The sequence below is a fragment of the Galendromus occidentalis genome, unplaced genomic scaffold, assembly GCF_000255335.2.
Source record: "Galendromus occidentalis unplaced genomic scaffold, Mocc_1.1 scf7180000076421, whole genome shotgun sequence".
Lineage (NCBI taxonomy): Eukaryota > Metazoa > Arthropoda > Arachnida > Mesostigmata > Phytoseiidae > Galendromus > Galendromus occidentalis.
In genome coordinates, this window is record NW_003804410.1 from 1 (window position 1) to 13,222 (window position 13,222).

A 13,222-nucleotide genomic window follows, 5' to 3' on the forward strand; every position below is an offset into this window, starting at 1 on the left:
GCCCGTGGTTTTCCACGCCACGACCCGGCCCAACGTGCCCTCACCGCTCTTCCCTCTCACATATTTTCATGACTGAGTGAATCATGAGCAAAAAGAGGAAAACTCGATTAGCCTCCGGCCAAGGTCATGACGAGCCTTGCCAAGGGAGCTCTAGATGCTCAGAGGAGCCTGTGGGATTCCATGGATCTATGCTAGGACGAGCCGGCACATGACTCGGATGGCGTCCTCGAAAACAGCGAGAGACAACGAAAAATCAATGCGGGAGACTCATACGTTCGGCGCTCGCAGTTCGCGGGCTGACCCGATATGAGGGGATATTGCTCCAGGTTTCGACTCCGATCATCATTCGCGAGAGACTTTCCCAAGGAGTGTACCAGGATTTTTTTGCCCCGGAAAATACGTACATAGTTATCGGAGTCACTTGCCAAAGAGAAAACAGCGCTGAGATTGAGCTGACAGCTACACAAATTGACCGTCGGATCGCTCTCTCCCCAGAAATGCGTTCTCTCACCCTCGTTTTCATCGTGTCGTGGCGGTGCGACTGGCAGAGCCTCTCGAAGCTGCTCGTAATTTTGACGTCCGGTCGTAATCGCTCGAGCAACAATGCCAAAACTGATCCTTGGATATTGGAAGCTGAGAGGTTTATTCGCTCCGATCCAGTATCTCCTCGAGGTGTCCGGACTCGAGTACGAGCTCGTTGCATATGAATTCGACGGTGAGTTCGTACGCCTTCTGTTCCGGTCAGAAGAACCAGAAGTTGAAAGCTCAACCGCGAGAAGAAGTTCTGCGTCAACCTAATCTGAGAATATGAGTCTCCCAGGTGGTGCTTCGAGCCCGGAGTTCAGGAACCGGTGGTTCGAGGTGAAGAACACGCTCGGCTTCGAGTTCCCGAACCTACCCTATCTCATCGATGGAGACTTCCGCTTGACTCAATCAACAGCGATCCTGAAGTACATCGCCAGGAAGGCTGGACTCCTCGGTATCGCCGCAGACGCTTCGCCTGAGGAACATGCCAAGCTCGACATGATCGAGAATCAAGTCGACGATCTTCGGTAGGATCCCGAAACGGTCTGGACTTCGAGTCACGCTGGAAGTCGTCGATTGATTCGCTTCTCTGTAATCTTCAACATTATTCTGTAGGTGGTTCTACGTGCACTACGGCATCGGGAGCAAAATCATCGACTTCAGGTTCCCGGAGGGTTATCCCGCGTCAATTCCTAGACAGCTGGAGAGCGTTGCCGCTTGGCTCAAGGACAAATTCTTCCTCATGGGTGATAATATTTGCTACGTCGATCTCATCCTCTACGAGACCCTAGACGTGCAGAAAATGATCAACCCTGGTGAGCGATGTTTCTCTGCTCAGGCCATTGTAGTCGAGCGCGTTCATGACTCGCAGATCTGAAGGCTTCCAGGGGTAGCGCAGGCTGCCCACTCGAATTCATCTGCGCGAGGCGTTATCCACTGTGCGCTCACAAGATTTTCCTTCTCTCCATTCGCAGACTCCTTGGCAAAATACCCGAACCTGGTCGCTTACGTGGAGAGGATTGAGAATCTGCCAGCGATGAAGAAATTCCTCGCGTCTCCCGAACGGATCACGTGGCCAGTGCTCGGTCCAATCGCGGACACTTGGGGATTTAAGAAAGATTGAAGCCGTTCAGCTCAAGGGAATTCAGAAGAATTGCTCATTCAATCGACAGAGTTTCCCACCGAGAACAATGAATAAAAAGAACTGCATCCAATGCCTTCGTCGACGGATCATGTTTTGCCATAGACATTGCATCGAAAAATGGGGTGAGGCTTTTTTCTTCCATTCGGAGGGCCGGTCGGAGCGTAGATTCCCCTCGAGCGATGATTAGGCGATGATTCCGAGGTCCCGGCATGTTTCCCGTCTGTTCCGTCCAGCGGGAAACTCGACCATCCCGATCCCGAGACTCGCTGACCTAATGCATCCAATCACGTCCGACCTCAGGATTTCGTCCGTCTCGATGAGGAATGAACTTTCGAGATGGAACGCGATATCAAGACGACAGACTCTGAAGGGTGACTCATCAGCGCGGCGGAACGTCATCCCCGAGGGAGATGAGCCATGAGCCCTGCTCCGGAGCGGCTCAGCTTTCTGTCGTTTAAGCTTGTCATCGGCCCGCCGATTTGGAACACCTCCTATCCTGGCATCTGTTTCGTTCTCGAAAACCGGGATCATCTTGCGTTGGCCATGGTAATCTGACCTGTGTCAACGGAGGTGTTCAGTGGGAGGCAGCTGAAGTCCGAGAGCCTCTTGAAGCTTCGAGGAGACGGACAGAAGCCACTCAGGTGAGCCGGAGAGAATCGGTTGCTGTAACATCGTGCAACGACGACAATCCTCAGAAGTATTCCAATCAAAGACACTGTCTACTTGCAAGGCACATGTTGAAAAGTCCCATTGAGTTTGGATTCCTCACTTCACAGGCTTCGTGAACTCGACCCGTGAGGACTGGGCCCCGGAAACTGAAGACAAAATGAATGTCCTATCGGCTGTACGACTGTACCTCAACGGCATGATCGACCAGGCTGGGAGTGGGATGAAAGTCCTGCTCATGGATAGAGATACGATATCGTTCGTGAGCGTGGCGTTTTCTCAGAGCGATATGCTGGCCAAGGAGGTTTATTTGTTCGAGCGAATCGACAAAACGCGGTCCGACGGTAAGTGGCCGAGGATTTTCAGCTCCCGATGTGTGAATTTATCCCACCGTTGTATTCGTTCGGCCAATAAGAGGTCTGAATAGACGTTCTAAATTTCACAGAGGTGATGAAATACCTGAAATGCATCGTTTTCATTCGACCAACGGAAGCGAACATCAAGCTCCTGATCGGGGAGCTGAGAGCTCCGCGCTACGGGGAATACTTCCTGCACTTCTCGAACTCGATTCCTCGGAGCGACGTGAAGAAACTCGCCGACGCGGATGACTTCGAATCTGTGAAAGAGGTCCAAGAGTGCTACAGTGACTTCATTGCGCTAGCACCGCATCTTTTCTCTCTGAATCTAGATCGTTGCTTGGAGGGCATGTGCTGGTACCCGCGGCGTTGCAACGCTGTGCTCAGGGTCTGATCGGATCTTTTCTATCGTTGAGAAAGTGTCCTGTGATCCGATACCAGGCCAGCTCGGATATAGCGAAGCGATTAGCCGATCTGGTCAACCAAGAGATGATGCGTGAGAGCAAGCTCTTCGAAGAGCCCAAAAGCGACTTGAGCCCTCTATTGGTCATAGTCGACCGACGGAGCGATCTCGTAACGCCCATGCTGAACCAATGGACCTACCAAGCGATGGTTCACGAACTTCTCGGCATCAAGAACAATAGAGTAAACTTATCGCATCTCGAAACAGTCGCGAAGGAGCTCCACGATGTCGTGCTCTCAGCCGACCAAGACGATTTCTACATGAAGAACCAGTATCTGAACTTCGGCGAGATCGGAACTAATATAAAATTGTTGGTGGAAGAATATCAGCAGAAGTCCGAGTCCAGCAAAGCGAATCTCGACTCGATCCAGGACATCAAACAATTCGTGGAAACCTATCCCCAATTCCGAAAAATTCAAGGAACAGTGGCGAAACACGTGGCCATAGTTGGAGAGTTGTCCAGGCTCGTGGGATCCCACAGCCTTCTGGAAGTGAGCGAAGTCGAGCAGGAGATGGCCTCTCAGGGAGATCATCAGTTTATCTACGAGAGGATTCGTCAGCTGATCGGGTCGACCCGAGCCCGGGACATCGATGCGCTTCGACTGGTCTGTCTCTATGCTATAACATTCGACAAACAGCCCCGTTCTGATCTGCCGAGTTTATTGCGGATGCTCGAACATCGCGGCATGGACCGCGACCAACAAGATATCGTCCAGATGGTACTGGATCAATATCGTAGATGCAGCGCCGCAGGCAACGCAACCGAATTCACGACCGAGAACGTCAGGGCTTTCACCCGCAAAATGATAAAAGGTCTCAAAGGTGTCGAGAACATCTACACTCAGCATTCCCCTATGGTGAAGGAGCTCTTGAGCGACATCGCGCGAGGTCGACTGAGAGACGCGGCGTACCCCCTCGTGGGAGGTGGGGCGTCCGTCGTCGCCCGGCACCAGGATATAATTCTTTTCATGGTCGGTGGCGTCACCTACGAGGAGTCATTAGTGGCTTGTCAGATCATGCAGCAGTTCCCTGGGGTTCGAGTTCTTCTGGGTGGAAGCAATGTCCATAATTTCAGCTCTTTCCTGGAAGAAATCAAGTTGTCCCAGCGCAAGAAACCCGGGAATCCTTTCGAATCGAGTGATTCTTGGAGACGATAGCGATTCCTACAATTACACCTTGATGTCGAACCCGCAAGAGCGAATTCCGCTCGAAGCAACATCGTGAGCGTAATATATACATATACATGAAACGAAAACTATAGATGTACATTGCTAGGATTATCTGTTGACCATGCTCGAATCACAGTCATCGAGACCTCGGTTCTGATATGGCGGCGATCTGTTGACTCGCAAGAAGTCTCCTGAATGTGAGAATAAAACCATACCATCTCTGGACTCCGATAGCTCCACAATCCACAATCTTGTTCCGACGCTTCGGACCATTATAGCCTTAATACAAGCCATCATCGCTCGTCTTTGCCACGAAACGGAGCCAGGCGGGAAGAAGGGAGTTCCAGCCTCGGGGTATTCCGCGAGTTGAGGACACCGAAAGGATTTTCGGGGGACAGCTCTGAGCTTTTCCAAACCGAAGATCCCGTGGAGAACAGGGGGCGCAATATATTCCGGACCTCAGCGTAAGTGGAGATTCCATTCCAGGGTGCGGAACCTTGCTTGGAAATCTCTCTCTTCGAATGGGAAACGCTCACAGTGGGTCGCTCATGTTGAATAAAATTGAACGCATCAGCTAGGAACGGTCCGATAGCGAGTTCGGGTCAATTCCCTTTCCTCGGCGATAGTGAACGAGGTCGTGAGTCTTATGACGCGATGGGAGATGCGACGTCTCAGATTGTAGCTCGTTTACTGGGGTCTTAAATATCCCGTATAAGCTCACCGGAGCGAGGCGAGTCGGAGTGACGAACTGGATCATGAAGAGGTCGGTGGAGCGTTAAGGGCTCATCACAACGCCTTGGCTACATACAGGGCAGGCTGGACAGGCGGGGGAATCCATGTCTCCCATCCCGAGGGGCGAGTAAGGGAGGACTAACTTCAGATCCTGGGGCGCTGGGGATGCACCCTCCACGATGAGACCGAACAGGACATAGAACAGGACATAGACACCCTTATAGAACAGGCGATCGCCATGGAGGCCAAGAAGAAGGAGCAGACTTAATAATCAACGTTTTTACTTTATTGCGTCATAGATTCAATGATTAGTCATCATTATTATTACAGGTGATCGTACGACTACCTAAACTATGTACAGTACAAGAATCTGGATTAGGATCGAGTTAGAATGTGTCTGACGAGACTATTTAAGACTTCGACCGACGTAGGTCCACACGGCGCGGCGCTCAGTCTTCGTCGACCAATTCGATTATCCACTATACGAAGGTAACAAAATCGGTGGTCTATAGAATTATGTGATTCGTATCAGCTACAAACAACTCTCTCGTCATTTTTGTTCGCGACGAGGTGGATTTAAATGCATGATTTAGGTTTTCTAGTTTCTCCTCGGGCGAGCGCTCTTTTGTCCGATGCTGGCTCGCTCTCGGGAGAGTCTTGAAACGGGTACCCCGAACGTCGAATTCATCACCTCCTGTGTCTGTGTTCCTCCGCTTGCGTTCTCGTCGTTGCATAGAGTTAAGGGTCCCGGGACACTTGGATTCGGAATGCGATGACGTCCGGCTTGGCGGTTTCGGCGAATCCGACAGACAAACTCGTTACGGATAGAGGGCAGTGAAAGATTGCATGGGACCCGTGCACCCGTGCTCGATGCATGAAATCGTATTAATGATGTTATTGCATTCTTTGTGTGGAGTCGCTCTGATCCTCTCCGGATCGTCCCTCGATCAGCGGGCTCTGGTGAGCTCTTAGATTTTGTGAATTCAGTATGATTCCCTCCGTCCGAGATCCCGATTCAGATTGACAACATTTCCGGAGCCACGGGAAGAGGGCACAACGATTGGAAAGACTTCTGCAGAATAGATCTATTCTGATTTCAAATAATGACTCTCGATCGCGATGACTAGGGAGCCTTGTTCTCGGAGCGTCTAGCCTCGAAATCACTCGCTTCCCTCGGAGAATCACTGCGCGGATGTCTGCTCATCGGATACGCCGGAGCTCACGTATCGAATAGTTCGGAACTCCCTTGTCTTTTCCTCCTCTTTCCCTTCCCTGAATATCTCCCAGGATTCGAGTGCGCAGAGAATCAAGTCGCTCGAGTATATCCGACTAGAATCTTCTCAACATTTATCTCGTCAAATTATCTATCCCGCGACTACCGTCTGCACGCCGATTTCGCGGAAGGTACGTCGTCTCGTAGCCTGTTCTCGGACGACACATTATTCGTTCGCGAGCCACGACGCGGGCACCCATTGGGGCTCGCGCTCCAAAGCAGCGATATCTCTCAAGAGCTCCTCATAGACCTTCTCCGGGTCGCTGTTAATGAGCACCATGTCAAAATAATTTCCGAACCTGCAAGAAAATGCTCCGTTCAGTTTTGCATCCAAGCACTTAGGGGAGGCCGATTAGGACTCTGAGAAGAAAATGATCGCGGCGTAGAAACTTCCGCAGCGGAGAAATCGTCGTACCTGTCCTCAATTTCGCGGGCACGGTCGATGATCTCTTTGAGATCTTCGGGCTTCGTGCTCGCACCGACTTTGGCGCGATTCTGCCTCAACTTTTCGATGCATGGCGGTGCGACGAACACCACGTAAGGTTTCAGGTCGGATTTTTTTAGTACCTGCAAGTCGAAGCTCCGCTTTAGGCCAGAAACTCGGACTACATGAGTAGGTTATCGTCTATGAACACGGAAACGATCTAGAGGCACCGACGCATAGGCCCGATAGAAATAATGAATTTCGAACCCTTAGAGCTTCCGGATGTAGATTGAGCACACAGATCTTCCCGGAGTTGACGACCGTCCTGATGGCTTGCAAGCTCGTGCCGTAGTACTGCTTCTCGTATTCGCCGTGCTCCACGAAGCGACCCGCTGCTATATCGTTTTCAAATTGAGCTCGAGATATAAAGATGTAGTCCACGCCGTTGGCCTCATTGTCTTTCTTCGGGCGAGTAGTGTCTGCGGAGAGAGGATCCTTCGTAGCATAAAGTCCCGGACGCAAGAGGCTCTCGAGGAAATTCGCCCAGTGCCGAACTTACGGGGTACTGCTGCAGCGAAGCGTAGAGTGTCCTCCATGAGTTTCTGTCTCAATTCGTGACGTCCTACGTTTGAAGGCCCGATCAACAAAATCGGCCGCTTCCTGTTCGCTTTCGGATAATAAAGCGCCACTTCTTCATACGTGACCATCTGGAAGAAAAATGAGGATTTCAACACGGGAAGTGTTTTCCGTGTCGCTGTTCATTATTCGTTACGTAGATCCTGCATATGCGTCATATGGATCCTGTCGATTTCGGGGGCGAACTCACGTCTGGATCTAATTGATCGGGTTCTACTGATTCGGAGGGAGACTTGTCTTTGGCTTTCTTTTTGTTCTTGGTGTTCCTATTTTTGGCACTGGTTGCACACAGGAGACGATTCTTCTTGTTCGCCGGTGTCGAAATGCTTTTTTCATTCTCCACAATCGTTTGCTTGAGAGCTTCCCTCTGCTGTTGGAAGCTCTTGGACGGAATGAGACCAGCCAAACTCTGCTCATCATCTCCGTCGCGGTAGGCTTGCCACCAATTGCAGTCTTGACGATTGATAACATGCAGGATATCGCCCTTCTGGAAGCAGATGCCCAGCTCCCGGCATGGGATGTACATGTCGTCTTCGGGATCGTAGTCGAAGTGCGCTTTTACATGCATGACCTGCGAGAAATCTTCGGATTAATTTTTTTCCGTGCGTGGTCCCAAAACGACGGTCTCAAAGCTCGCCGGAGAACCTACTGCGGCGTTGACGCACTACCAGAGTCTCACCGGCTGAGGTGCAGGGGGTTTCTCCTCGACGTACTGCCTGCTTGGCACAATCAAGAACGTGAGCGTGCCAGTCATGTTGGCGAGGATGTCACATACTTGATTGACGGATTTTCCACGCATTTCGATGCCGTTAACTTCGAGAATTTCGTCTCCTTCGTACAGCACTCCGCTTTTTTCGGCGGCCCCTCCCTTCACGATCCGACCAATGATGACGCTTTCTCCCTCGTTTCGCACCGTCGCACCAAGAGGTTCAGTCGTTTTGTCAATGCTCACGAGTTTCACATTATCCGTCTGATGAAGTAGCGCACCGTCATTCATCTGATCGTAAGTACATTGAAGCATCTGGTGCGGAGGTGGGGGCTGATAGAACACGTGGTCTTCCACCGGGGCCGGGATGATATCATCCGTGGACATCTGGATCGAGACATGGACGTCATAGGGGGTATATACGCGATCAATTTCATCGAGAGATAAAATCCACGAGAGAAGAACGGCATGCGGATCCCGCAATTTCCGGAGGTTCTCCTGTCACGCCGCGGGAGAACGTACCGAATGTTGATGAGGGAGGATGACGGGCACGACGGGCTCGTAAACGCCGCATAGTCTTGCGATTTCGTCGTGACTTTGTAATAATCCGTCGAGGTCGAAACGGCCCAAAATCGCGAGCAGTTCATTGGCTTCGGGCACCAAGGGAAAATTCTGAACCACGAGAGCGACTTCTCCGCTTAGTTCCTGCGCATCGCACCTTTGGAACGAAAAGAAAAGAAAAATTGGTACCACACCAGAGTCTACGACTGCAAGAACCCAGCTGACCGATAACTCGACTGACGGAGCGCCTTCCCGAAATACAAGGTGATCGGAGCCGGGGAACATGGGAAATCAACTTTGCAATACTTTCTACATACCTTAGCGGAATAGGTGGTGGATTCTGTGAGCACCAAATATTCTTCACCAGGGCAGCTATGTGGAGGCACCTCGCGAACTGGTCGTCTCCTAGCAGCTGTTGCAGCCGTTGCAGATCTTGTACTCCACCCGTCGGTATGGCTGGTTCTGAGGCAGCCGCGGTCTCGATCCTCCTCGCTGCTTCCATAAGTGTATTGGCATCTGCAAAATGAAGAAAATCGTTTCGTAGCTCGATGGACGCACCGGGGTTTCGCTCAAAACAGCGAAGAGCGCTGACTCGAACAAGCTCTGAATTGAGTGTCTCCAGGAAGACGAATATTCCGGGAAATGTCCCTTATAATATTCAATCGCTCGCTTCACCGCGTGTTCGAATGAATAGGATGATATTACGCCCGAGGACACGCGGGAATCTTAACTCTGTCAGAGAGTTATTGCATCCCTTCTTTAAAAAGTCTAGAAAATACGATCGGATCTTGCGTAGCCTCAGGCGGAACAGGCCGGGTAGAGCAGAACGGAAGCGAATTCATCTGGTGGTCACAGATCACAAGGACAGCGCTCGAAACATATCTGCAACGGATCGGGCCTCGCACCGTCACCCATTCTGATTCACCGTCGGAAGCGGTGTCGATTCGAATAGAACGTAGTGACATCCGGCACGAAAACAACAGAGTCGCGCAATTCTTACGTTGCAACCCAAAGAGGAAGGGTGTACACTAAACCAACCCGGTCTGATCTGAGATTCGCACGATGAAATATCACTCAGAGTGAAGCTACTGTCGGAGGGATCAGTCAGCAAGAGCGTGTCGACACCACTCCGCTGCTCAGACGACTTCAGGATTGTGGTCAGAACTTTCGACCACGGAATCCTTTTATTCTGGATCGACTTCCGACGATCCTCAGTCAGTCGGCCCCGAGTTAGTTCGCAAAATTTCAGCATTTTCTTTTCGACGGTTTGCAACAGACGAGAAACGCGCGGTAGCTCCCACACCACAACACAATGGAATGGTCAAGAAGGCATCGGCGCTATACGACAGCACGGACGACACGTGATTCTTTACGAAGGAAATGTACAATCTGCTCCACGAGACTTTCTCTGGTCTTTGTGTCGACGGGACGAAATCTCTCGTGTTGACAGATTATGTTTTACTCCGCAATTTCATGGGGGGCCTCGAAGAGTTAGGAATTTCCCTTCCAGCTCGGGCTTAGAACTCACCATACGTCACATTCAGTAGATCAGGTACGCTGAGAGAAATTGGTTTCTGGATGACAGATCCGTCTTTCTCAAATGCAGAATTTACAACTCCTCTAGCCGGTGGGTTCTGTTCTAATGCCTGTAGCCTTTTCGAGTCTCTCAGAGAACAACGAGACAGACCTAAGCAAACGGAAAGAGATCGGTTATCGACTCGTCATCCGCTCCGATGTTGTTTCTTCTCCAGTTCGGAGAGCGTTTCCGGATCGACGCGATCATCGGCTCTAAGAAGCTCACTTTGCGACTGTAGAGACGGCGCTTGGACTTGAGTGTCCGCCATATTGAGCTGAGATGTACAGCGGGACGATATGGGTGTCTGCGTTTTTTCCCCGGGGTCGCTTTTCAGACTGGCCTGTGTTCCATATCCCCCGAGACCGTAGGTTGGCGCCCCGTAGCCGGCTTCGCTTCGGGTGGAAGCACTTCGACCGAGCGACTCCCAATTCCCTGAATTACCCCTGTTCGATGTTCGGCTCCTGCAAGCGGGGAAGCTGATCAGAGAAACCGAGACTCGACCGGAGACCTCTCGAAAAGGCACTCAGATTCTGCTGGAAAATCGGAGCTGAACATTCGGCGACGGGAGCCGCCGTTATGATTTCAAGTACCTTTGTTTATTCAATGCAGGATCCGTATTCTCCTGGAGATCCTGAGTAGAGGTGCAAGTGTTCTGTGGCAATGAAACCCTCTTCTCAGAGGGCGTTAGGCTCCTTCGGCCTGTTCGAGGGGACGACGTTATCGAAGGGATCCCTGTGAAATCGGACTCCGAGATTTTAGTCCATCCTCTCGGTCGACATCGATCCCGGTGGTGGTCGAGACCGAACAGACAAAACGGAAACACGGAGGAGCGGGCGCTCGATGCCGCCAAACTAATGGAGGATGCTGTGTCGAACGTTTTCGCGATGCTCGTCAGCTTAGGCTGCGCGCTATCGTTACCGCCACCAACACCACCTGGATGCCTTCTCATGCCCTCCAGGAGAGCTTGACGGCGCATGCGCAGTCAGCGATGTGTCATTCTAGCTTACCACACATACACATAGCCAGCCAGACTCATACAAAGAGCAGCCTAATTAGGCTGCATAACAATGTCCCGACTCCGTCAAGGAATCCTTCATTTCTGTTTCGAGCTCGGTCACAGCTCGGACTACCCACGAGATTTCTAAGGAATTTTCCCACGAGCTGACTGTCTGCGATCTTGCTTGAGGAACCGGCCTTGGGTGAAGGTGGGGAATGTGGATTGCGAGGGAGCGTCAAAAGGCTCGTACCTTGAACCGATTGTTGTGCGGAGGTGTTTTTTATGCTGAAATCAAAGTGGCCCGACCCGTAGCCGGCTTGGGATTCCCGGTGCGGAGTGCGAGGTGTTGTTGTAAGATTGCCCTGCGATTGCAGCGGTGACTTGGGCGATTTGCACGCCACTTCGTGCAGTTGCGAGGTTTTAACGGATGTGATGTAAATCGGATCTTGCTGCCCACCTGGACTCTGGAGCTCGCACTGTTGATCTAACTCCTGGAAAACGAAGGGCTTGTGACGGATCCGGGGCTTACATGATTCGAAATTCCCGTAGCCGCTTTTTTTCAATCTGTGCCTCCGGGTCGAGTTCCCGCGTCTAATGGCATTCTAATGTGTTCCGATTTTGCCTTGTCTGACGACAGCTCCTCTGTCCCCGACTCGAGGTCGGCTACGAACCTGGGAGAGCTTCGTCATATCAATCGGAGTGATTTTGTTCAGAGCTGTCAGCCGCTCCAGCCGATCCCTTGCTTGTTGTTCCACCGCAATCACAAAAGCATCCTGGACGCAGTCCTGTGCGAGGTCCACGGCTGGAAAGAACATTATACGGTTCGTTGAGTGCTGGCTTCGCGGGCTCCTTCTTTATGACATTGGACCTAATGATGGACTGGCGATGAAATGAGACCCTGATTCGGAGGCAACATCTCCCGCGCGGATTTGGAGACAAAGATATCTCGGAGACCTCGAATCGTTTCGGAACACCTACAACTCAATCATACATGGCCTTTCGGATGGACACGTTAAGCTGTTTCTGTTCCAACAGAGTGTTACGCATGCATGCGCGTGATTGTGTTCGTGCGAGTGACGAGTTAAGGCCCGTGTGTCTTCTCCGCAGAATTACGCTGAAGATTCTCGCTGTGCGCGTTTCCGGCTCGCTGAGTCATCGACTGGAGGTGACTTCATGGCGAAGCCCTCGCTCCGCTAAATTTTCCGACTGCTTCACTTTCACTTTCTCCTGGCAAGAATTCAATCCAAATGACTCAAGCGGCTGCGGAGTCGATAAATCAAGAACTTCCACACTAGCAGCTGACGTGTAATTCCTTTCTCTCTGAATTTTTCTATGATTTGACCACCCAGTATACCAACCAAAAGTTTCGAAGAACGTCAAGAAAGCTGACTACTCCGAAACCTATCCAGACTTCCTGATATAGTGTCTATAAGGAAGGCTCATGCCGTTGCTAAGGTGCAGTCCACTTATCATTCTATTCAAACAAAGACCGTCAGGAAAAAACACCAAGCTTCCTGATTATCTTTCCCGCCCCGTAATGCTCGAGCCTGCTCCTCGGCTCCAGATTCAGAATCAGGAGCTTGAATTGCTCAAGAAAATGAGTAAAAGGGTCTGGGCAAATTCAGACTTAGGAAACCGATCTTATCGAGTGGGGTCTCAATCGAAAGGTAATTTCGAGAGGAATATTTTCCGCATGGTCCCGGATCTGATTAGTACTCCTGGACGGAATAAATGCCCGGAGAAGTTTTTTCTTCAACCCCTTCTATCTCGAGAACGGCTATAGCTACAGAGTCGTGCGATAGCGCGATCGAAAGCTCTCGTCGAGAGCTTTCATTTGATACCAATATCGACCTATTTGGCCGTTTCTAAGGCTTCAAAAAAGAGAAAACTAGTTTTCGGAAGCTTCGCTTTCATACTTCCACACGAGACGCCACTTTGATACTTTGTCAGATAAAAGTCCCAAGTGTCCCCCATCCATTAGAAATCATATCAGG

The 13,222-nt window shown here is 51.1% G+C and overlaps 3 protein-coding genes across 3 annotated transcripts in view; 2 read left to right on the forward strand and 1 right to left on the reverse strand.

The window, feature by feature from the left end:
• Positions 1–6: 6 nt before the first annotated feature.
• On the forward strand, positions 7–1,740 carry LOC100898969 (glutathione S-transferase class-mu 26 kDa isozyme 47). The gene is made up of 4 exons (XM_018641986.1): positions 7–715; positions 821–1,052; positions 1,141–1,340; positions 1,500–1,740. Exons 1-4 carry the CDS (start codon positions 604–606, stop codon positions 1,646–1,648), a joined length of 693 nt encoding a protein of 230 aa, XP_018497502.1. The 5' UTR covers positions 7–603; the 3' UTR covers positions 1,649–1,740.
• A 363-nt stretch (positions 1,741–2,103) lies between these two features.
• On the forward strand, positions 2,104–4,540 carry Vps45 (vacuolar protein sorting 45). Its single transcript, XM_003739148.2, is given in 4 exon segments — positions 2,104–2,310; positions 2,446–2,679; positions 2,781–3,041; positions 3,044–4,540. Coding segments are annotated over 3 exon segments (1,713 nt in total). The 5' UTR covers positions 2,104–2,310; positions 2,446–2,495; the 3' UTR covers positions 4,312–4,540.
• Positions 4,541–6,318: 1,778 nt separating this feature from the next.
• LOC100901382 (MAGUK p55 subfamily member 5) overlaps positions 6,319–13,222 on the reverse strand; it is an 11,865-nt gene continuing 4,961 nt past the window's right edge. Inside the window, 13 exon segments of the mRNA XM_029113214.1 lie at positions 6,319–6,627; positions 6,744–6,895; positions 7,020–7,231; positions 7,312–7,459; positions 7,579–7,959; positions 8,068–8,481; positions 8,560–8,812; positions 8,973–9,171; positions 10,184–10,342; positions 10,457–10,692; positions 10,822–10,963; positions 11,479–11,719; positions 11,900–12,030. Coding sequence (XP_028969047.1) covers positions 6,495–6,627; positions 6,744–6,895; positions 7,020–7,231; positions 7,312–7,459; positions 7,579–7,959; positions 8,068–8,481; positions 8,560–8,812; positions 8,973–9,171; positions 10,184–10,342; positions 10,457–10,692; positions 10,822–10,963; positions 11,479–11,719; positions 11,900–12,030 — 2,801 coding nt within the window. The 3' untranslated portion in view covers positions 6,319–6,494.